Genomic DNA, 24949 nt, shown 5'->3' on the forward strand with positions numbered 1-24949 from the left:
CACACACACACACACACACACACACACACACTCTGTTGTGCAATTATGCCATTTCTCTTTGAGGCTTCACTGACTCTCTCCAATATGATCGATGGCTGCGTCCTCTCTCTGTTTGGTTTGCACACAGACACACAAACACATTTCTACACTTGTGAGGACCCTCATTCAGTGAAAATAACCAGGTTACAGTTGATGGGGGATTAAAAACCAGAGTTCTCCAGGAGAACAAGTTTCTCTGCCACATACACAGTTAACCTGGTTTGTAATCAGCTTTTAACAAGCGCACATGAGCGTGACAGACGACCTCAGACAGGTCTGGTAACGACAGAGCGTCCGGATGACAGGAGAGATCGTTTCACACACTGATGTCTCCACATACTTAAAATGACTCCGTCCAAAGTCCAACTACAAGTGAAACTGACACCGAGTAGCCTTGAGAAGTCGAAATGAACTGGTTTCTGTTGCCTGTTGTGGAAATTAGATGAATATCATCAGCAATATAACACAAAACACTGTAGTGGAGACGACTCCGACAGCAACAACAGTGAAACGTTGTTTTTATACCATTAAAGGTCCCATATTGTATAAACCTTGTGTTTCTGGTCAGTAACACTCATCCACATCCCAACAGGCAACAGGTGGAGTGATCCCGCAGTTAGCCGAGCAGCTACGCCCCGCTGTGGAGGGGGCGGCCCGGTGACGTGGGGCTGTTCTGGATGTGGTGCATCTGACAAATGTGCTTATGCTAGAGGAGATTTTCAAACTTAAGTGGCTGTTTTTTTTTGTACATTTCAATGAGAAATCTAGTGGGTTACAAAAATACCTTGGTAAGATGAGGTGAGAAAAGTAGCATCTGTTGCTAGGTAACAGAAATGAAAGTTGATAACTGACGTTGGATTGAATATTTAGGAATTCCAAAGTTAGTAAGAATTTGCTTCTGTGATGCCAAACTGGGGAAAATCCTCTCTTACAGTCTCTTAACTCGAAGTGATAGCTGATAGTTTGATGAGTGGTTGTGGGAGTCAGTGTATCACCTGCAGGAGCTGAGTGATGAGCTGCTGTGGACAGAAGCATCCACAAAAACATGTTTTAACCACTTTAAAAAAGTAAGTGTTGGCTTTATTTTGAATATTTTACCACATTATCTGCTGTCAAACGGTGTGCACTGTATTACTCCACAGATCAGCTGCTTGAGTCAGACAGACTCAAGCTTTTGCGGAGGGATACTTTGGTTCATTGGTTGAAAAATGTAGTTCCTAAGTAAAGGGCAGTTTGACAGCAGATAAAGTGGTGAAAATATTCAATATAAAGTGAATATTTAAACTAATATTGTTTTTTTTCTGTGGCTAAAATGTGTTTGTGCGATGCAGCTCATCACTCTGCTCCGGCTGTTCCTCTAAGCTGAGAGCTGCTCTGAATCTCCTGCAGGTGATACACCGACTATAGATAAGTACCTCGCACAACCCCACCTCAAATGACCTGAACTGTCACTTTCAGACTTAAGACAGGACGTGACTGTAATACGGCCCCTGTTTTCTGGGTGCTGCTGTATTGAAAGTGCCGCTGTTACACCACCACAGTGATTCTTATGCTCCAACTAGTTCTCCCAGTGCTCTACACTGCCACTGTACTACCACTGCAGTCGCCACTTTCACTGTACTGTTGTACTGTGGTTATCATTCTGTTAAGGCTCCTTGTGCAGGAAGTGTGTGTAGCGACATGAAGATAGAAGTGAGTTGATGGACATGAATGAGTCTGAAAACAATCCTTCAAACTGGCCGCAGGACGATGCTCTATCATTGATTTTTATTAGGAGATCGCCTGAACTGTGACCAACAGGCTGCTGCAACTACCAGCACAACTGCAGCTGTTGTTTGTCTCATATCTTTTGTCTCAGATCCACTGAAGCCCCCTTCTCCTACACGCACAGCATGCTGGGATGCCTGCTGGTGGCTTCCTACTGAATCCATGTGAATCAGTGTTTAATTAACTTGATGGTGGTGGTGGTGGGGGGGGGGGTTCAGTGTGTACAGTTTTTACATTGATCTGTGGGTTTGTTGGAAGAGCACTCTGACTGCATAAAGTGTGTTTTTACCACCTTCCGATTAACTTCACATCAATCGAGTGAGGAGGCAGACGCAGGAAAATCAAAGGAGAGGCAGAGGGCGAGAGAGGAGATGGAGAGAGATAAAGCATCAACAGAGGAGAGAGAGAGACAAAGAGAGAGAGTACACTGTGCAGAACACTGTAATTATGTCTTCTTGTCCCTCGACTGCCCTGCTGAGATGAGTGTTTAGTGGAAAGAGATGAATCAGCGTTTCCTTTGAGGAGAAAAATAACAGCTCGATAAAGAGGCTGCAAAAAAAAAAAGAAAAAAAGACCCCTAAAAACAAAAACAATTTAACCCACACACACACACACACACACACAGGGAAGATAACCTGAGAGAAAACCAAACAGCCTCCTTGTTTAAATTTAAATGTCGTGTTTGATGGAGCTGTGGTGGCAGCTGCTGTTTTACCCCGTCTCACCTCATCAACTCTGAACCGGCCAAACGTGTTTACACGCAGACAAAAACGTTCAATTTAAATATGATTAAGATAATAATGCAGATAAAGTTTGACCAGCAGATGCACTGCGCTGTTCTTCGGAGCAAAGTGAAACTGCTGCGACATTTCACAGACCATCCTGCTTTGCAGAAAATGTTGATTTTTCGTACCTTTTTATTGATAAAATGTTTAATCATTAAATTTCTTTATATATTTATTCTTTTGGCCACAACTGAAAAAATGGAATTGAATGTAATAAAATCCCTTTAAAGTCACAATACCTGAGAATTTAATCATATTAAACATAATATTTTTACTCTTTATGTTACTATGACACACAACATTACTTGACTATACTTCGTCAATACTGTTCAGAACATCATCTCATCGATATCAGTCTCCCTGCTCAGCTGTGTCCGAGATTTGTTAAACTGCTAATGCAAGTTGAACATTTTCACATTCAAGCCATTCAGGTGGCAAACTGCTGGTGTCTGCTGGTGGTTTCCATTTTTACAGAATGTCACAAAAAAAAAAACTTTGCCATATTAATCTTGTGGCACGCCTACGTTGGGCTGTACATCTTACCTCTACAAGTATCTACGGATGTACGCTAGTGTCTAACTTTAGCCTTAAGTTACGGTTCAACTAACTCACTCAGGAATTTGGGAGTTTTACCAGGTTTAATATTGAACAATATTAAAACACCTCAGATTACTAAAGCAGATGCCTGAGCTGTACTGGATTCCCTTCACCCTGGAGAAATAGTTCATCCCCTGATTCTCCTTGAATAATTAGTTCTCTGCTGTTTAATGAGGTTTTCCTGAGCAGAAACTGAAAGTTTTCACTTTTTACAGCAGAGTTTGGCTGATATGTGGCGTCCATATTTGTTTGCAGGCAGTTCTGTATCATTAAGTGCAAAGTCAAACATAATCAGAGTTTCCTACAACTTGAATGTTGACATAAACACTATTAACACTATTAATAAGTCAGACACTGGTTGGTAACATGACTGCAGCTCCAGTTCACCCTCTGCTTTGTCTGATTGAGGTCAGGTTGACCTCAGAGTGAGGTCGCTGTTGAGGGCTGTTACCTCCTGACCTGCCCTTCGGCCCGAGCCGGGCGAGCTGAGTTGGCAGGAACGCGGCTGAACGGCCCATTAACCTCCTTCTCAACACGCCACGCTACAGTACACTGCCGCTGATTTATGACACTGCAGGCTGGTGAGGGTGAGCGGTAAATCAGAATAAATGGATGTGGTGGTGCAGTGTGTGTGTGTGTGTGTGTGTGTGTGTGTGTGTGTGTGTGTGTGTGTTCACATGAGGAGGAGGAGGTGCATAAATGCAGCGAGGAAGACGAAACCAAACCACTCAATGTGGTCTCACCTGCCGCCGGGGACACATGAATATTTATGAAGTATGAACACAAACACACACACTCACTTGGTAGGTTGGGGGGCAGGTGGGGGGGGGCAGGTGTGGGGGGGGTGTTATTGATGCTGAATGCTATCATTTGTGTTGGAGGGAGTGAGCGTTAAGTAGCTGCTATATAAATGCAAATTCCCCATCGCTCCCTCGCCGCGTCTCCTCTCCCTGTGCTGTTGCTTCCCCTCGCCTCTCACCTCCACTTTTTGTCTCGCACCTTGTTATGCTTCATCTGCCGCCAGATTCCTGCCACTGAGACGACTCTCCTGCTGTAAAAAAAAACAACAAAGCTGACTTCTCATATCACTTGCTGCAAAATAAAACACATCATTGATTTCTCCTTCTCTAAATGTTCTTGTCTGCGGTGTTTATTGACGTTCCTCGCTGCTGTGTAATTATTCCCATCAGGAGAACCGCCTCTGGGTTCTCTAATAACACCATTATGGTCTGAAGCAGTACAGTGCAGAGCAAATTAAAATCCTTATTAACACCTGAAAGGGTTTCTTCGCAGTGATTATGAGCACAGTGCTTCACGGCTCACTACATTTTGGAGGGAAATGTTGCATTGATTCTTCAGATTGGGGACAAAATAGGTTTAGAGTTAAAAAAACAAAAACAGAATCTTGATAATTTTCAAAATCTATGTATATATCTTTGTTAATTGAGGTTTTGGCTATTTAAATTACATGTTTGATCAGCAAACACCATCAGACACATGGAAATGTCTATAAAATTATTTAAAATGAACCTATCAAACATATTTTGAGTTTTTTTTGTATTTAATCTCCACAATGAACAGCGACACTAAGAAGCAAAAAAAAAAATGTTTTATGGACAAATAATCTTGAAGGAACAAAACAGATATTCTTTAAATAAAAAACATAAATCCATCTGATGGAGTTGATAAGGCATCGACGGTGGTGACAAAACTGGTAAAGAACAGGAAATGAATTCACTCAAAATGACAACTGAACTCTCACAATATTAGATTTAATTGAAGTGAGTAGGAGTATAATTGTACTTTTGAACTCCACTACATTTATTTGACAGTGTATGTTCAGTGTGTAAACCTGAAGTCATCGTGTTTCTCATCCTCACAGTTCTCAGTGACTCCTCAGTGGACGGTGGATTTATTAATCCACTGTCTCTCAAGAAGAAATGACCAAAATATTGCAACTGAAAATGTTCTGTTCATTTCTTTATAATCTGAAAGTCCAAACCAAGATCCACAAACATGGTCAGAAAACTGTGCAGACATAGTACCTTTAATAATGTCCTGATCATCCATAATGGCACTATTAAATTATACTTTATTAATCATCCTCTCTTTCAAATCTCTGTTTTCCATTTGAGTTTTATTTCTGAGAAACATAATCTTACGTAGGGACCCACCAGGTGGCTCCAGGAGAGAATATTTTCCAGATACTTGGATCGTTTCTGTGTTTTTGATTTTGGAGGTGTCCCGTGTTTATTTGACTGCGCCGGCCTCTGGGGACCTGCCCTCTGGTGTCTGATTGTAACTGTGTTATGAAAGTTGTGGTTTAACATAAACTAATCCCTTGTGCTTCAAATGAGGTGTTTACTTGTCAAGAAAGTGTAATTCAAATGAGTATTTTATGATTAATCTACAGGGCTGTGGGGAGCTCAGGCCTCCACCAACACTGTTAAAGCTGCTTCCAAATGCATCATTCCTGTCACTGTTAATTTAATATAAATTCAGCTCTTGACCCTGCAAACACCCCCTCAGTACTGAAATCTGGATCTCCAAAATCTAATTAGCTGCCCGTGGCCTCGGGCGGATCTGTCCTCCAAATCTCAGAGAAAGCTGCTGTTAAGTTTGTGAAAAACCCTGCTGACAGACAGACAGCAGCTTAACCTCTGTGGCTGAGGTGATGAAATGTCCCTGAAATGACCACAAATTCCCTTAAAACCAGACAAAAAAACGAGGTAAAGCTGCTGAATAAAGGCTTTCTCTCTCTACCGCTGCAGACGGGCTGATGGATTTTAATAGTGCAATCAGGACCACGTCCAGCTGTGATGTTTTTCCTGGAGTTAAATCCTATTTTCATGGTGTTACCTCAGATCCTCCTGTGAGTTGTTGTAACTGCAGAGGTTGTGTGGTCTGGAAAGTGAACAGAACACAAACACACAAACAATTTTACCACACACAGAGGATCTCTGATAACGGCCTCCTGATTCATCTGCAGTTCTATGCAAATGTTTGGCAAATTCCATATTTATACTGCGTCCAGACGGCCATATTAACTCTGTATCCAAAATAATCTCCATCCCTACTATCACACCGAAGCTGTATATAAACCATGACCATTAACGAACACCAGGTATGCAGATTTTCTCTTCTGCAGTTGTTTAGTTGCAGAAAACACTACGAACAAGGAACAGCACAGACAATTGTAGTTTCATTTAAGATTTTCAAATTTTTGAGTTCATGAAATAAAAACAGAGCATTAAAATTTAAAGAAAGCCTCTTTTTAATGTCTTTTTGCTGAGCTGTATTTACTTCTGTGCATTTCAAAAATCAACTAAATATGGAATTTGCTAAACTTTAGTATTGAACTGTATCTGAAGGAGAATTTCATTTTCTGTTTTTCCCTGTTGCAAGGACACACATGTATGTTTTTGTTTTTAGCTCTAAGGGGCACGGTTGGACTGGATTAGACCTTTTAGCTGCTCCAGGGTTCAGGGTTTTTCTGTACTGGCTCCTCAGCTCTGGAACAGTCTTACAGTCTCAATCACGCTAGCGACGTGGCTCTACGAATAACAGTGTCAGCTGGTTCACCACCACCTTTACTGGATGGACTGTGATTAATTTTTAGCAGACGTTCATGGTCCCCAGAAGATGAATCCTGTTGTTTTTTAAGGCTCTAGTTAAGGAGACTCACTCAGCTGCTCAGCATTATTAACTATTAACACTAGTTCTAAGTCTTTGAGTTAGTAAATTACATGTGCAACCACTTTATTACACTATTGATCCTGGATCCATTCAGTATTGTTTATTACAACACAAGTTATTTTCCTTTTTCTAGAGAAAATCCATGAATTCTATTTTCCAGAGCCCTGAAAATATCTGTGGATGCCGTGTGAATCAGGCTGTACTCTCTAACTGCCTGAAGGAAATGGGTTTTGAAAATACAATAGCTAAAAATGTGGCCACTCAAACATCATCACAGTTAAACAGCATCTCATCTTCACCGAATTCCTGTAAGTGGAGGCCCTTTAAATGCTCGTGGAGCCGCTGTGAAGTTAGTCAGGTGAAGTGAAATCGGTTCATTTGGAAATAAACCTCGCTGGTGACGAGGGGAGGAAAAAAGCATTTAAAGTGAGGGTGTGTTAATTTTCCTAAATGCACCACTGTGGACAAGAGGCCAGATTGTTGTATATAAAATCCAAAACAGCCTGAAGGACATTTTTTACTGGCATTATGAAGACTTGAGTGTCTGGTTCTGTCGCCTGTTATAAGCCCATAATCTCAGCGAGGAGCGTCCTCTCAGGTGGTGCTGCTGCTCTAATATAAAGCTAATTACACAGATAAACCAGCAGTGTGAGCCATAAAAGAGTCATTTAGTGTGATCCCGGCTCAGAGGAGCGGGGCCGTCCTGCAGATCAATAGTCGTGTTTAAAGGTTTGCTCCTACACAGCTCAATAGGAAACGCACGGCTGGGCCGAGGCACTGAGTCGGCCTCGGATCGATACCGTTGTTAAACGCTGATTAATGTCCATCACGGCTGATGAAGATGAATGATGGCAGCAGGAGCGGTGATACGATATGTTTACAATAGACTGGAAGGATATGAATTTGGCTCTGAATCCCGTTTCCTTACCAGTCATTACCTTTCTATCTCTGTCTACCTTTATCTGTCCACTCCTCTGTTTCTCTCCGGCCGCCCAGCTCTATCTCCCCCTGTCTTTTCTTTATTACTCTCACTCCTCTGTTAGAGAGGCCTGTGTGTGTGTGTGTGTGTGTGTGCGTGTGTGTGTGTTAGATGGTTATTGATTTCTTCTCGGTGGATAAATAGTGCCACGGTCTGTAGTTCAGTCTCCTACTCTCCTTCCTCTTCTATCCTGAGCAGTTTGAAAAATAGGTGGATTTACTGAATGTAGGGATGATGCGGATACAAACCCCAGCAGCTTTCAGGGAAGCTAAAAGTCACTGTAGGAGAAGAGTCAACATTTGTTCGTTCAGATCCCAAAAATTACCTGTTTACCTGGACTTCATGCGAATGTGTGAGTAATGACTTTTATTTTCAGGTTGCCCGTCCATCTGTTCTACTCTCGTGAGCACGATAATCTCAGTAACAAGGAGAATTTCTTCAAGTTTCACTCGGACTCAAGGATGAATTGATTAGATTTTGGTGGTCAAAGGTCAAAGGTAAAGGTCACGGTGACCTCACAAATAATTCTAGTTCCTGTCAGTAACAAAGGTGGCTGTAGCATGACAATGTTATAGTGCAGTGAAACCTATTCAGGTGGATGTATACTCGAAACATAAACACAGGTCATAAACCAAAGTATTGGAAAAATGAAAAGATGGTGATGGAGCTGATGAACGTTGCTCAAAACACCCAAATGATTATGGAGCAAAATGATGGATTCAGTGCGAATAATTTGGTCGTACTTATAATGGTCCTTGTCCAAAAGGAACTCTAAGGTCAAAGGTTATTTTTTAAGTTGACGGGGAAAACAAACTGTCACCCTTCATTTGTCTCCAGCTGACAGCTCAGCCCGGCTCACATGCTAACCATTTAGCACTTATGCACTTAGCATTAGTCTGAAAGTGTGAAAATGAGAACTTGGACCAGCAGCCGTCTGTGGTTTTGTTGACCTAATAAAACAGTGCTGCCTTGCCCAGAGGCTCTCTGACACTGTGATAAGTAGGTCTGAACGCCATCTGCTCAGTTCAGCCTGTGGAGCTGCTCCAGAGTCACGATGCTGTTGTACACACAGTTAAACTTGATTAAATGATGCATTATAATGATGATTGTTTACTCGATGTCAGCGTCGCTGCCGACAGTCTTTTCTTCTCCCTCGGGAAAAACAAACATTCAGGTTATTTCAGGGTTGATGCAGATCAGACAGGAGGAGATCTGTCGTGTGTCAAATCTGCAGTTCACAAAACCCAACAAACCAGTTGACCAGATTTTCCCTGGCAGAAAAGGTCCTGCTGTGACACCCCTGACCCTGTTGTAGACGCTGCAGTGTAAACAACAGGGCATTTGAAAGATGTTCACGTCTACTTAAGTGCTTGTTTTTGCCACTGAAAGATCAGATTATTACTATAAGTGTTTAACAACATTATGGATGGGATTGCCTTTTTGTTAAAGACTAAAATCTTTTATTAAACCAGAAACATCCCTTTTATTGCTCTGCTCAAAGCCGCCAGACTCCATTGAAAAAAAACGCAATTTTACCTCGCAGAACACGGGAGGTGCTGGTCTGTCGCTGCCTCGATCGGTTAATTTGTTTGTGTTATTGTCTGGTACTTTCCTGAATCAAAGCATCTCAATACGTCTTTCACCACTGACGTTTTAAACTACGTCAATATCTTAAATTACAAACACACAAAATATAAGCACATTGGTCAATTCTGTGGGCATACAACACAAACGTGTTCTCCTCTGGCTCTAATTATCTTCCTATTCCAGTTTCAGGATGGCTGAATATCATCTCCTGCTGTTTGTAACCTCTCTCTCTCCCTCTCTCTCTCTCTCCTCAGATCTGACTATGAGGTTGAGTTTGACAGATACCCTGATGACCACTATAACAGGTACGTCCACCATCTGTAGGATGTCATTGATGTGCTGTTGTAAAGGGGACATACAAACACTGGAGTTTGTGATCTAATTTTGAAAACATGTTGCGTTACGAAGTTGAGAAAGAATCAACTTGTCATCTGCGAGTTTAGAGAAAGTCCATAGAAAAACAGAGAAGTTGTGACAGGAGAAGGCAGAAGGTTGTAACAGTAGATATTCATATCAAAGCTGCCTGGAAACTGAACTGATATTTTGGACCTGATGCCAACACAGGATTGAGGCAGCAGCTCTGGACGACCTCAGATGTCATCTCAAGAGCTCCTAAATATGTTTTGTGAGTGGCTCAGGCTGCACATTCTGGGCTGAGAGGAGGAAATTGGTCACCCTCCGAGAACTTGAACGGCCTCAACTCTTCATTAGTTTCTGGTGCTCAGCGGCAAGCCGATTTCCTGTTTGATGGCAGCGTACACTAGACTCTAAGGTTAGGGAAGGATCCGCCTCTCCCTCTGAGAGCTGTTTGCAGTTCCAGGAAAAGATGAAAACTGTGAGTGGATCCCCGTTTGACCTTGTTGTGTTCAGCTTTCAGACAGTCGAAGAGCCATTTAGTGAGGATGAGCGCAGCTGTTGGCCTCCCCTCCGCCCTCCATCTATCCTCAGTTTAGATTATTCTCCAGCAGAGGGAACAGAGTCACACTCTGCAGCAACATACAGTCGTATAGACCAAAAACCATAATGATAAAGATCCATCCATCAGCTATACTACTTATCCTTTGAGGGTGCTGGAGCCGACTCCGGGCCAGAGGCAGTGGTCATCAGAGAGAGGTCAGAAAATGACAGACTTAAGTTGGGAAGATTAAAATCACATCACTGGGATTTGTTCAAACCAAGAAATTAAGAGAGAAGAGAGAATTAGAGACTGAAAAAAGAGATAAACAGAGAGAGAGAAAGGGCAAGATAAAGAGAGTAAGAATAGCGAGAAAGAGTTGAGAGATGGTAAAAAAAGAAATATAAAGTAAGAAAAATTTGAAGATGAAGAGAACAAAATAATATATTTCTGAAAGAATAATCATTAAATAATTAATAATAAAGAGTCAATAAGACAAAGAACAAGATCCAGAAAGAAGTTTAAAGAATGAAAATGATAAAAAAAAATAAAACATGAGACAAAAAAATATATTAAAAAAATGTATGAATTTTCACATTACTCCAGGAGAAAACTTGGTAAAGACAAAATGTGCCAAAGGCCTTTAATAAGATAACGCATCGTCACATGGTGCTGTGAAGCAGGAGGACATTATTAAAAGAAGAGCCTCAGGGGACCAGTGGGACCTGCAGGACAGGGATTCATTAAGATTAATATCTGCTTGTAAGTAAGAAGGTTTTATTTTTTATCATAGAAGAGATTCTGTTCATTATTTTTTGGACCAGAACTTATTCAAATATTATAAGGTCCCATATTTTACACTTTTTATTCAAAGTGTTGATAAGAAGATATATCTGTGGTTTTAAGAACCAAAAACCATCTCAGTGTAGTTTTACATCTCCTCTCCCAGGCTTCTCTCTGGAGCTCGAGTTACAACAGGTCAGTCAGCCAATCAGAAGAGAGGATCTGATCCTCTAACTGTTTTCTGAGTGATCCAATAAAAATATAGCAGATTTCATGTAACCACTCAGAGAACCCAAATCCTGGACCGGTGGGCGGGGCTTGGGACGTGGCTAAGGGTGGTGACTGCTTTGTTGTGACATCACAAAGTTCCAGAAGTCCTGACGGCTGGTTTTAAGGCTCAGTTTCTGAATACAGGCTGTGTGCATTTCTCTGTGGACTGAGGCTTTGATACTTTCACAGTATTAATATAGAACCTAGACCTGCTTTATAATCACAAACACATGGACATCTACCTTTAGACTGTGAGGAGCTTTCAAGGGGCGTTCCACCAATTTATAAGGGGATAAGTCAACCAACTGTGTTAGTACCGGAACAGAAAGCTGGTGTTGCATTCAAGTGTGCTGGATATCAAGTGAAGAGATGCTATTTATGGCATTATGGGGAATGTAGGAGCTTGGCTGATATAAAAGTCACACTATCTCAGAAAACAAAGAAATGTTGTGGATTTCACAACTAATGACTGCAGAGCAACATGTGAGTTAAAGTTTGTTAAAACTGGAGAAAATTCTTTAAATTGAATTAAATTTTCTCTGATGCAGAAAATGAAATTGCAGTAAAACTTTTGTCCCATTTGAGTGTGTGTGTGTGTGTGTGTGTGTGTGTGTGTAACTAACTAAACAAACGAAATTACATTCATTTAAAAAAGCCCTGATGCAGAAAATGGGAAAGTAGAATGGTGTGTGTGTGTGTGTGTGTGTGTGTGTGTGTGTGATGACAACATCCAGATCAGCTGCTGTGATGGAGTGATTTAATAAAAAGGAGGTGAAGTGAGTCTGAGGAAAAGAGGAGGAGAAGGAAAAAAGGGAGACAGACAAAGATTAAATAGAGGGAGGGTGAAGGAGAGAGAGGTAAGACAGGGAAGATGGGGAGAGAGGGAGGACAGGGGGGTTATCGAAACACAAAAGGAAGAGAGGGAGGGAGATAGAGACAGAAATTAATAATAGAAAAGAGAGAAAGAAAAATGAGAGCGAGCTAGGAGAAGAGAGAAAAGATAAACAGAGGGATGTGTTGTATCAAAATGGAGAAACAGAAAAATTCAGGTATGGGAAGAGGAGGAGGAGGAGGAGGATGAGAGGAACGAAGGAGGAGCGAAAAAGTAGAAGTAAAGATGTCACATGATGTGGTTTCATGTCTCAGTTGTAAATGAGTTTGAGTTTGAGAATGGTGTGTGTGTGTGTGTGTGTGTCTCTGCTGTTTTACATGAACCTTGACGTGTCCTTGTTTTCTGGAGCAGAACCACTGCAGTGTTTCCTACTGTCAACAAACTACACACTACACACTACACGCTGCAGTGGACAGGACACACTACACACTACACACTACACACTGCACTGGACAGGACACACTACACACTACACGCTGCAGTGGACTGACTGTGTATGAAACTGTTGTTTACCTTCACTGCAGCGGTTGTTGTGTTGCAGAGTGAGTCGGCCTCTCACTCTGTGTTTTTATGGAAAAATCATCAGTCGCAGCACAAACACTGCCTCACTTCAAAGTCTGCTTCCAGCCAGGTAAAGTCCAAATCACCACGAGTGCTCTCGCTCCGCCTGTTTTATCGAGGACCCTCTGGGACCAGCCATGAAAACCCCACCGCCGGTAAGGTGGAGATTTTGATCCAGACACAAAGACTGTTATTATGTTGTTTTGATAGTTTTGATATTTTTTTCAGAAGAGAAAGTAACATTTCAATTGAGAATGTGTTCACTTCATCCAAATTCAAAACGTTTTTGGAGATTTGAGGACTCACCTGCTTGCAGTTCAGGTCCTGAGATGACCGACTCTGGTCAGAACAGTCTTATCTCAGCAGGACCCTTTGGTGAGTCATGGCTGGGTCTGGTTTCTCTGTAGTGTTTTGAAAGATGATGTTATTCCTTTTAGAGAATAAACTTTAGCCTCAGAGATGATGGTTTGTTGCTGCCACATTAGTTTGTCTGCAGGTGAAGTGAAGCTTTGTGCGGTAAAGGTGTGTTGAAGCGTAATCACTGAGCTGAGCTGAGATTTTTTTTTTGTTTTCTTTGGCATTTAAAGAGCACGCTGCAGACTTTAGTATTTCACTCTTCTAGCACTGTTGGGCCCTCGGTGGACATTAAAGGAGCAGCAGAATTGATGCAGCAGAACCAGATATGTCGTCTCACTTCAGGGGCCACGTCCCTCAGAGGCTGTAATATAAGTCAGATTGCATCACAGCGGCGCGACCAGGCTGTCTCAGTTTGAAGGCCCCTTCCCTTCCTTTCCTTGGCAATGAAGGCTCCGAAGGGTGGATCCTTTGTGGCCCACGCTATCCCAAGATTCATTGCGTGCTGGTAATGAAGATAATACGGCAGCAGACAACACTGACAGAGAGCCGAGGATGTATTTAAAAGTGTTGGGGTTCGGTTCAGTTCAACGACTGTTAGAAACCAAGAGCCTTACAATCTAACGCTTTTGTAAAAAAAAAAAAAAAACAGCTAGAGACACAAAGTGGAAATCCTCCGCAGGCCAGACCGTCTCATTTTGGTCCGGGACAGAAACTCACCAGAAGATTCAGATTGATGCTTATATCTGTTTATTCGTTAACTTTTTTTTTTCATCACTGCATTTGTTAGACTCAGTTTTATCCCCCTGTATTATTGTCAGTAACAGCAGCCTGTTAACAAACAGTGAACACAGGGGCCAGAAAATAATTTGGACTAAACACATTTTTATGGGAGTTCTGCTGCTCGTTCGCAGCCTGTAAAACTCCCTGACAGCACTGAAGGTGACACGGCTCTTATTTGTGCACACACACACAGGACTCAGCAAATTCTAGACAACAAAAAAAACAACCACACTCACTCTGCTGATGTTTGTCGGGGAAATGTGCCACTACAGCACTTTAGCTTGAATGAGCTGATAATTCAGTGAAAGCAGCAGATGAGTTGGTTATAAGTCACTTCCTCTCTCTCAACCTGTAGTTCCTCCTCCATCACCTGCTCTGCACTGACCTGAGCTGCTCTGTGTGCAGCGGAGATCACAGCGAGGATCCAGATAAACCAGAACACACACTGAGGAGAGACTACAGTCCTCCTGCTTCCTGCCACACTCAGCAACAAGAACAAAAATACCCACCGTTACTGAGTGACGGAGTAGAAGAAAGATTAGCTGTAATCTCTATGGGAGCAGATTCGTCTTAAACATACAAAAATATTTGAAAATATAATTTAACTTAACTCACAATATTTCCCTGGACAGTGTTGGTCTCTTCAAGGGGGAACAGTCCGTACAGTTTAATTTGGTCATTTTGCCTCAAACCTAAAAATTCTTCATGCTGTTGATGAGTTTTGTTGTTGCACGGCAAACTGTGCCACGGAAAAAGATCTTAACCTGCCCCAGCATCGTAGATCCTTTTATAGTTTGTAACAAAAATGAGCACAAAAGTACAAACATAAATTATAAGATAAGATATTTTGGTTAAGGCTGCAACCAGTGAATTATGCCGAGACTGTGCCAGTTTAATAAAAGTGGCAAACATACGCTTTCGTTAGCATCATTAAACGCCCCGGATGTAGATTACTGGCAGACACTACAATTTACAGATGTCCCCTTAACGCCTCACATACAGACTATTAGCAGACACTGCAATTTACAGTTGTCCCCTAAATGCCTCCCATGTAGGCAATCAGTAGACGCCCATCAGGGTCCCCACTCATGGTTTTGCCGCAGCAGCAGTTCACTGTACAGTGTTTTTATGGGAAGTTTAAGGGGGTTTATAGTTGTCTTTGCAGTATAGGCGCCCATCAGGGGGCCCTTATCCACTCGGGGGTCCATAACATTTGCCTGGTGTGCCTCTCCTGATGGTGCACCTCTGTTAATATATTACAGTAGGAGAGAAAAAGGAGAGGAGGAGTATGGTGACAGAAACTGACACATCAACTGTTACATCTACCTGTAGGTATGAGTCAGTTTCATTTTATTTTATTATTTTCAGATCCAAACATACACATATAACTTGGTTCCTTGTGCAGGTTCCTTGCTCCTTCGGTGACTCCTGCAGGAGCGTCTTCGGTTACGATGCTTTTTGAAACACCTGTCTCTTCTGTCTGCAGTGAAAAAAAACCTGTGTGCTCACAGTGAATGGGAAACAAAGTGATTCTGAAAAACGGCAACCTCATCTACTCCCTTAACTTTCCACAGAAAAAGTAAAAAAAAACAAAAAACAAAAAAAAAAAAACACAAGGACTAACTAATGCAAATATGTCCAAACAGCAGTGGACTGTCAGCGGCCGCCACGGGCTGGAAACACAGATCACTGCAGGCAGCCAAGGACAGGTGGAGGAGGATGAGGGGAACTGTATGGAAGCTGTAGAGTAAGAGACAGAAGATGAAAAAGCGAACAGAGAGAACAACAGACGAGTGCAGAGAGAGACAGAAAGAGGCTGACAGCATGAAAAACGAGTGTGTTGGCATCCGGCAATCGCTCAGATAAACGCTCCGCTCAGTTTCCATCCGCGCTCCCTCCCCCTCTCACTTCACTCGTCTGCATCATCCTTTTTTTCTTTTCCTCACATATTTCCTTACACATGCCCCCATCTCACACCCCAACACTGACGCCCGGGTGATTCATTACTTAAGCGCAGCTCTGTTTGTCGTTCAGTCCCCGTAAGAAAACCCCACACTGTCGTCTCCAGGAAGTCGACAGCATCAGTCCTCCACAGCTCTGGTGGTCGCGCAGATAACACCTGTGCTCTGGAACTAGCACCAGGTAGTGTGACATTACAGCGCTGCAGAGCCTCTGAGGGACGAGGTCAGGTGAAGGGTTGGGTGTACGGCATCAAGTTTTTATGTCAAATGTAATTTCATCCATGTGATGCACCTTTGATTTCTTTATATCAGATAGGGACCTTTAAATGTTTTGAGTCTGTCAATTACAACAAAACTAGAGTCCTGCAGGAAGGAGTCCTGAAACCTGGTAATTAGTGGTTTGAAACCAAATCTTGCAAGGTTGGATGGTGGGTCCAGGAGGGCGTGGCTAAGGGTGGTGACTGCTTTGTTGTGACATCACAAAGTTCCAGAAGTCCTGACGGCTGGTTTTAAGGCTCAGTTTCTGAATACAGGCTGTGTGCATTTCTCTGTGGACTGAGGCTTTGATACTTTCACAGTATTAATATAGAACCTAGACCTGCTTTATAATCACAAACACATGGACATCTGCCTTTAGACTGTGTGGAGCTTTAAACATCATCAGTCCAAACATGAAAACTGATCTTCTCACCAGTCCTCATTTACAGCCTCGCTGTGTTTCTACTCTTACAAACTGTTACTAACTTTGTCAGAGGAAAGACTTTTGTAGAAGAGTTCAGAGCTAAATCAAACTACAAGTGACGTTAAAGTCCGGGGACCGTGGTGTATTGAGGCTTTACACATCATAAAGTGATCAAGTTGATTTGTGAAGATTATCCTGCTGAACAAAACCTGCCAGGATCATAAACGTTTGTTCATCACAGAGTTTGTTTTCTGCAGTAATCCTTTCTGTCGATGGAAGCAGGGTGATGTTGACATCTGGGTTAGCCACCAAATTACATCATCGTCACTGCTCATAGTGTTACACATGGTAAACAGACACACCTGTAGAACGTGCACTGTAAATTATGATTTACTAAAGAAAATATCCTGAAATGTGCTGCACTCAAATGTTGTTTTTCTTTGCCACCTGGAATAAACTCTGTAGAAGTTTGGTGGTTAAAAATCCTCCAAAGTAATAATCCTGCACTGTCACTTTCAGAAGTCAGAGAGTCAACACTATCAGATTAACATAAACACATAAACATAATGAGCCTCTGCCGTCGTGAATCTAGTATTTCATGCTCACTGCATTCTCTGAAAAGCCTCCAGGAATGACCAGGAGCATTTCTTTTTTTTTTTTCCTGGAGAATTACTCAGCTTCAATTTGTGAGCGCAACTGTTCAGCCTCCATATGAAGTCAGACAGGATGCAAAGCTGTGGAGCCCGGCCGTGTCAACATCGCCATCCTGTAAATATTTATAGGCGTTTATCTGCCGGGCTGCGGATTATCAGCTTAGTGAGGTACAGTAGCCCCCGTCAACCAACACACACTCACACACTCTCCTGTTATCCTGATGTGTTGAGACTGCAGGGACAAACACAGCAGGAGGTCCGAGTGTGTGTTTACGTCCGTGTGCTGATCATCTCAAACGCACGAATCAGAAAGTTGCTGATGGGATGTTAATCCTCTACCGTGCTCCTGTCACAGCAGGAAACTGACTGTGTGACACTTACAGAACAGCAGAGCTCAAAAACTTCCTCAGAAAACGAGGCGAGAAAAACAACAGATCTGAGCTGTAGGAGGAGGAGGAGATAAAAGATATCTGTGTAAGGAGACGCCACATGTCTGACACCTCCCGTCCTCTTTGAACCAGGAGTCGTCTGTGTTTTTACCTTTCTCTGCACTGAGCTTTGGATCCTTTTTAACTTTATTTTTCAACAACAGAAATGCATATTTTTGGTTGGTTTAAGTAGGTTGTGTCTATTATTTAACCAGGAAAGACTTATTAAGATTCAAACTCTCAGTAATAAACAACTGCACAACACAAAATGTCGCACAACCAACTTTAAAGCTAAATGTATTATTAAAATCATGAATAAAATATCATAGAAACAATCTAAAGTCTAAAACCATTAAAATGAGGAGAAGTCTCCTCTTAAAGTTTTAATCTGTAACTTTTCCGTGTTAAAATGTCTAAAAACAAGGAGACCTCTGTTCTATATGTTGTTGAGTTGTGTTCTTACATCATCACAAAACATCAGTTCTCAAACCAGAGAAATCTGTGATTTTAATCATGGTAACGCTCCGTTTGATTGGTTGCCTGTCAATGACATCACATCCTCTTTGCTCATGTGTCAGTGTTGTGTTTGTCTGACTGAAGCTCAAATTGACTTTTATCCAATTTTAAGTCACATTTTTGACTTAAAACCATATTAGTGGTTTTCAAATATATATTTGAACCAGATGAAGGACTTTAGTCGTCAGACATTAGAAGTTAAAGTCTGTGCATTTAAAGATGAATTTGACTAATACCATTATTATAATGTCAATTTTTCTATATGATATTGCAATAATATCTTTATCAAGAATTCAACATGATAATCGTGTTGTGAAAAAGTATCAAAAGTAAAAATATTCATTCTGTAAAAAGTCGCCTGTCAGTTATTTTGAATAGCTGCGTTATTAACATTGACATATTAATCTATAAGCAGTATATTAATGTGATCGCACTGTCTCAATCTGAAAACTCTGAATAAAACTGCCAGCTAAATGTACAATATTTACCTTTAAAATGTAACAAGTATAAAGTAGCATAAAATTGAAATACAAAAGTAAATCCCACCACGGGTTACTAGGATCAGTAACTGTGTCCAGGACCGAACCTTTATTTCCAGTACTTCAGTGTGAGAGTTACAAACTGTGGTTCTCACCTGAACTGGACCCACATGTTCTGACCAGAGGTTTCACGAGGCTGAATCCAGATTTGATCCAGCTCCTTAAAATTCCTGTGTCATAGACCCAGACACGCGGAGGCTTTTCGAACCCCCAGAGCAGCGTGTAATCTTTCATTTCAGGTGTAAATGTGAAAATCCCCTGAACATTATTACATGTTTTTCATGGCCCACATGTTATTATCACCCCAGGCCTTTGAAGTGTAAATGTATTTTTCATGGCACTGAGGCATCTTTGGAAATGAACTGAGTGGGTGCTTGCAGGTGTGTGTATATGCATGTTTATTTGTGTGTGTGTGTGTGTGTGTGTGTGTGTGTGTGTGTGTGTGTGTTACAGTGACAGAGATGAAGTATATTCATGTTTCCCCTGCAGTCAGCCCTCCTCCAGCTGTAGATGGCTGCTGTGATAGACAGCAGAGGTTGACAGGAAGAGGAAAGACTGCTCGTCGTCCTCCCCAGCACCTCCTCTATCGCTCTCTGCATCAAATTGGAGCTGTCAGTCAACCCTCACCCGCAGCACAACACTCTCTATCAGACAGCAACAACCACGTCGGCGTCAGCGAGCAGCAACACGCCACCGAAACCCGTTAGAAAAGAGCGAGATGATGCAGGAAACGGTGAAATGAGGGAAATGTGGGATTATTTGATGAAATGAAATCAGTGCCGGTTTTCATAAGATAAATCGCTCTGTCCCACAGGAAGTTTGAACCCACCTGCAGCAGGTAACTGAAAGAGAGCAGCTGCTGCAGGCTGAGGACCAAATTCACTTTCAGTTGACTTTCAACTGCAGCTACATAATAATGGCAGAGCTTTCATTCTCAATTAATTTCTTTATAGATCATTTTAATACGTTTACAAGAATGAAGGTTTTTTTTTTCTAGGTTAGCAGGTGAGAGAACGTCCTTCAGGCAGAGATTTAAACGTGTCTGTTTCTCTGCTGAAGGATGAAATCATTTTATATTTTTCTTGCTATTTTATTTTGTACTTTCTCCCAGTGAACAGTGTGTTAGTCTGTCTCTCTGTACTTTGACCTCTCAACCTTCAAAAACACCTCACAAATATACACTTTCCTGTTTATTTCCTAAGTGTAGTTTTCAACAGACAAACAGGAGGAAATTGTGTGTTTGTTGGGGACTACTTTCAGTGGCGGATTAGTCCACATTTGGTGCTGTAGTGAGTATTTGGGGCAGCAGGATGTGTGTGTGTGTGTGTGTGTGTGTGTGTGAGTCATATAAACCACAGTGTGTGTGTGTAAAAGAACATGTCACCCAGTGCAACAGTGTGACTCACTGATGTGGTTTTTGGACAGTGGAGCTCTACGGCTCAGAGGAATCAGATATATCAGGCTCTGAAACTCACTCAGAGCTCGTTAGTAAGAGACATTCAGGGCTGTTTTTCTGCGGAGTCATAGCTGTGCCATAAAAAAGAATAAATCTCTGAAAGAAAATAAATATAAACAGGAGGAAATAAAACAAAATGTGTAAATAGAAATAAACAGAAGAATAAAAAATGCTGTTACCTCAGAGCTGTGGTCTCATTTGTGGTATCATCGTTCTCAACCATTAGTTTCTGTCCTCTGTCCACGCCTCTTCACTGAGAGGCATTCTGGGAAATGCAGGAGATAACCGCACAGCAGATAGATGGAAAATAGGTTTAATAAAACAGTTAATGACCAAACACTTGCTGGTGTGACTGATGTGCTGAAGGCGGAGCAGCAGGGTGGAGTCTGGTTCAGATCCATCTTCAGCTCTAACAACTATCACAGCGCCGCCTCGTCTTCCTCCAGCTAAAGGTTGAAGGTGTCAAAGGTGTCAGTCAAACTAATGGAGGAAGAAGTTTTAAATGAAAATAAATAGCTGCAGTATGAATGTGACCCAATTACAGTCGACCCAAAAGCCTGAGCGCTAAACAGACAGGTCATCATTCATCCTCCAGTCCCCCACATTCATCTTCCTGTAAGCATCACTCCTGACACACCTGATACCTGCTGACAGGGTGTGAGGGTGTGCTGGTATGTTCATCATGTTTGCTCCTGTGCTCACATAAACAGCATTTTAATACAGCTGAATTCCCCATAAACCTGTTCTCATTTACATCTTTTTCTGTTTCTGTTGTCAGACAACAGGACAACTACCTTCCCAGCTGCTGCTAAAACCCTGGTTTATTTACAACCAGGACGTCTGGGATCACTGGAAAGTCAATTTATTTAACCAACACACAACAAATTGAATCTCAGGGTTTGCTCACATCTGCACTTTTTAGTCCGGTTAACAGTAATTGCACAAGCGACTGAACTCCAGATTGGTTTGTTTTTGGTGTGAAAGAGTTCTGAACTCGATCCGACCCCGGTCCATCCTTCTCAGACTGTTACAGCGTCTTTGCAGAGTCAGAAGCTGTGCTGCATTATGATGATGCACCGTTCTGGTGTTGGACAGTATGTGGGTAAAATGACCAGATGCATATTAGAGCTGTGAAGAAATGTCATTTCTGACACTGATCTATGTTGCATAGGATGTCTCACCTGAGTGCAACCCTTTTGAACCATGTGCCGATGCAGTAAAAGTTGCTACATTTGTCGCTAGGTGTTTATTTTTTTAAAAGCCTCTAAATGTGGAGACAAATGCTCTAAAGTTGGCAGCCCTGCAGCTGTAAACGCCTCCTAATAGAAACTGTTTGCACCAACTCATTTGGAAAAAGCAACGACCAATGGGGAAACTCCAACTCAGTCTTGTGGCATTCAGCTGACCAATGGTGGAGCTTTGATCACTCAGCTCTGTCACTCACTCAGTCAGTCAAGGACATTAGTGATTATATCGCCTGCTGTCGTGGTTCAGCCAAAAACACATCAGTGAGTCACACTGTTGCACTGGCTGATATGTTCCTGCATCACCATGAACACACACACTGTCGTTTATTTTTGACTCAGTCACACACACACACACACACACACACACTGTCCTGCTGCCCCAGATACTACAGCTACAAGTGTGGATTAATCCACCGCTGAAAATAGTCCCCAGTAATATATTGTTTCCTCCTGCTTGTTTGATGAAACATACAGTGAACAGCTGTTGTAGGAAATTACTGAGTCTTTTCAAAAATGAAACTGAATATTCATGAGCTCTTTTTAAAGATTTGACACTGGATATAACTCATCTGAGAGAAAAAGAGAAAAGAGAAAAAGCAAAGAGCGTTGTCTTTCTCAGAAGAAAAATTTCTTCTTTAACTGGTTTATTTTAAAACTTTGACATAATTTTTTATATAAATGACTTCATGAACTGAACTGAGCTTCACTTTGTTACAAACATAAAGATTAAATCTGTTCACGACATAAATTACCCTCCACTTCTTTACAGACATAAAACTGTCAAGATACAAACAAGCAGCATGTTGCTGCAGAAACATAGCAGAGCCTCAGGCAGTGGTGCATTATGGGACTTCATCTGCACCGTGTGTGTATGTTTAAAGCTTGTGTGTGTGCTTTGCAGGGTGTTTGACTACCAGCGTGTCCCCTCCTCGGTCCAAGTGGATCCCAGCCCTGTCAAACGGCCCCGTCCTTCATCCTCCTCCTCCTCCTCCTCTTCCTCCTCCACAGCGGCTCTGAGGATGAGGAGCAGCAGAGCATCCAGCAGGAGCAACAACACACACGGCCCCTCCTCCAGGAGCAGCAACGCCAAATGTAAGAGAGATGCTGTGTTCACAGCCTCCACATGTTTGTGTCACTGCAGTGTGAGTGATTCCTGTTTCTGGCACTTTTATACTTTTACTCCACTCCACCAAATATTGTACTTTTTAATCAGCGACATTTATCTGACACTTTAAGTGAGTCCTGACAGTCTCACATTGAACACCAGTCTGGCAGAAGTCAGGGTTTTTGTTCCTCTAGAGGCCAATCTGTCAGTCTGACAGTCAATTCACATCTCTGTCTCCTAAAAATGACATTTAACACAAACTAAGTTGCCTCAGAAAATACAGTTTGTTGACACTAAAACTCTGAGGGGAGCTGCGAGGACATACATGGCAACGCAAACACACCTTTTCTTCTTTTACTTCTTTTCTTTAATCGCTTAAATTACAGGTATAACCTGTGAGCTGTGTCAAATAAGTAACTCTGGTTTCTCCTCTTCTTAGAAACTCCAGCAGCACCAGTGCTTCCCCACAAGCGCCACCGTGTTTTCTAGAAAGCTGTGTAACTAAATTTGTGCTTGTGTCAAGCAAAGAGAGAGAGAGAGAGAGAGAGAGAGAGAGAAAAATGCACCAAAAAATAAGTTACAAAAAAAAGGTAAATACTCAGAGAAACCAAATCCTGCAAGATTGGATGGTGGATCCAGGTGGGCGGGGCTTGTGACATCACAACATTACGGAAGTCCTGACAGCTCATTTTAAGACACAGCTTTTGCATTTGCATTTAGTCTGAGGATTGCACACTTTAATACTTTCAGAATATTTATACAGAAACTAGACCTGCTTAATATTAAAAAAAACATTAAAATCTCACTTTCTACAATATGGAACCTTTAAATTAAAACTTTTAACAAGCGCCCCATGTTTGTGCATGAGCCTCAAAATTAAATAATGACAACATTCACGATCCTCTCGTACTCTTCTCAAAGGTAGCTCTTGAGTTTAGCATAATTTAATATGAAATTTTGCATTTGCATGTTAATTGTATGTGTTAGATCCACTAACTTGCAACCTACACGTTTTATGTTCAGAATTTTATCTCTGCAATGACAAGTTTCCAAGGACTGTCTTTATATTTCAGGTGTTTATGAGAAAGAGTTGTACTATCCGTCCGCTGAGAGCCACATGTTCGCTGAACCAAATGAATACATCAAAAATCACTATAACTGGGGCTGTGGCTGCAACGCTGCAGTGTGTAAAGGACGGAAAGAAACATTAGAACTGCGAGAGCGTTGTGGTGGCAGGAGCAGGTCAGCTGGCTGTGTGGGTTTGAATGTTAAAAAGCTTTCATCTGAAGAAGTCTGACAGGCGAACGCCCTGCTGATGGCAGAGGTCGGTTCTCAGGTGTGTGTTAAACGCTTCAACCCTGTCGCACTAAAGGCTTTTAGATTTCATACCCTCATAAGAGACTCGGCTCGGGCGTTCACATTTGTGGCCGTAATAGTTTTGCTTTTTTAAAATTTTAAAATTTGCAACTGACATGAGCCCCTGTGGAGACCTGGAGCACTCGGAGGATGTTTCCTTTCTAAAACCGCGTTCATGTCATCTCCTGCCTGTGTGATGGCTCGTCTCGGTGGTAGGGTGCTGGAGAGAAGGCGGATGAGGGTGGGGGGGGCGCCAGATGGTCTCTTCATTAAAAGCTTCTGTACCGCAGGGCTCTCCTCCTCGCCATAACCCAGCCGAGCCTATCAGCGCTCGCAATTAGACTGAGTTAATAGTGCATGGCAAATAAGAATTGTTTATACTAGTTTATTACAAGCCTTAATAGTTTTTACTGCGCCCCATCACAAGGAAATTAGATTGCCTTTGCAAGCTTCCGAGGTCGAAAAGCTTTCAGTGGTGAAGTAGTTTTCAGGGTCGTTTGGTGAGCTGTTGGCGACACTGGTGGTCCATTACAGAGCACAGCCAGGGTGAAGGCTCCTGCGGTGGAAGGAGGTGGGAGTGCAGCATCGAGAGTAATTGGTGGTGCAGGACTACAGGCGTGATGACTACAGGGGTCAGAGGATGACATCTGCATCTGCACGGAGCTGTAAAAGCTCTGGTCCATATTGATTTTCTGAAGGGAACCCCCCCCCGTCGACACTTTCAACAGCATGTTCCGTGTTGTTCTGGGGTCCATTGGTCCTGGTCCTGTTCCTGTGGACAACTAGAAAACAGAGACAATACACAACGTGCCAGATGTTGAACCTGCTGCAGGTGTTTACTCCCATTGGTGAGGTCTGGTTCCAGTTCATCCCAAAGGTGTTGGATGAGGTTGAGGTCAGTTCTCTGTGCAGACTGCTCACCATCTTCTTCTTCTCTTCCACATCACACTGGGAAAACTATTTCTTTATGCACCTGGCTTTGTCATGTTGAAACAGGAAATGGTCAGACTGCTGACGC

At 42.2% G+C, this 24949-nt stretch overlaps 1 protein-coding gene across 3 annotated transcripts in view; it reads left to right on the top strand.

Moving 5' to 3' along the window:
• Positions 1-24949, top strand: part of LOC139606990 (RNA-binding Raly-like protein) — a 48061-nt gene that overhangs the window by 13943 nt on the left and 9169 nt on the right. For all 3 annotated transcript variants that reach the window (XM_071459514.1, XM_071459524.1, XM_071459505.1), the window contains exons 3-4: positions 9705-9755; positions 22372-22562. In XM_071459514.1, the coding sequence (XP_071315615.1) occupies positions 9705-9755; positions 22372-22562 (242 nt within the window). The remainder of the gene's footprint in view (positions 1-9704; positions 9756-22371; positions 22563-24949) is intronic.

Source organism: Trachinotus anak, unplaced genomic scaffold, assembly GCF_046630095.1.
Source record: "Trachinotus anak isolate AG129_WGS33_773 ecotype Australia unplaced genomic scaffold, CSIRO_AGI_Tana_v1 ptg000002l, whole genome shotgun sequence".
NCBI lineage: Eukaryota > Metazoa > Chordata > Actinopteri > Carangiformes > Carangidae > Trachinotus > Trachinotus anak.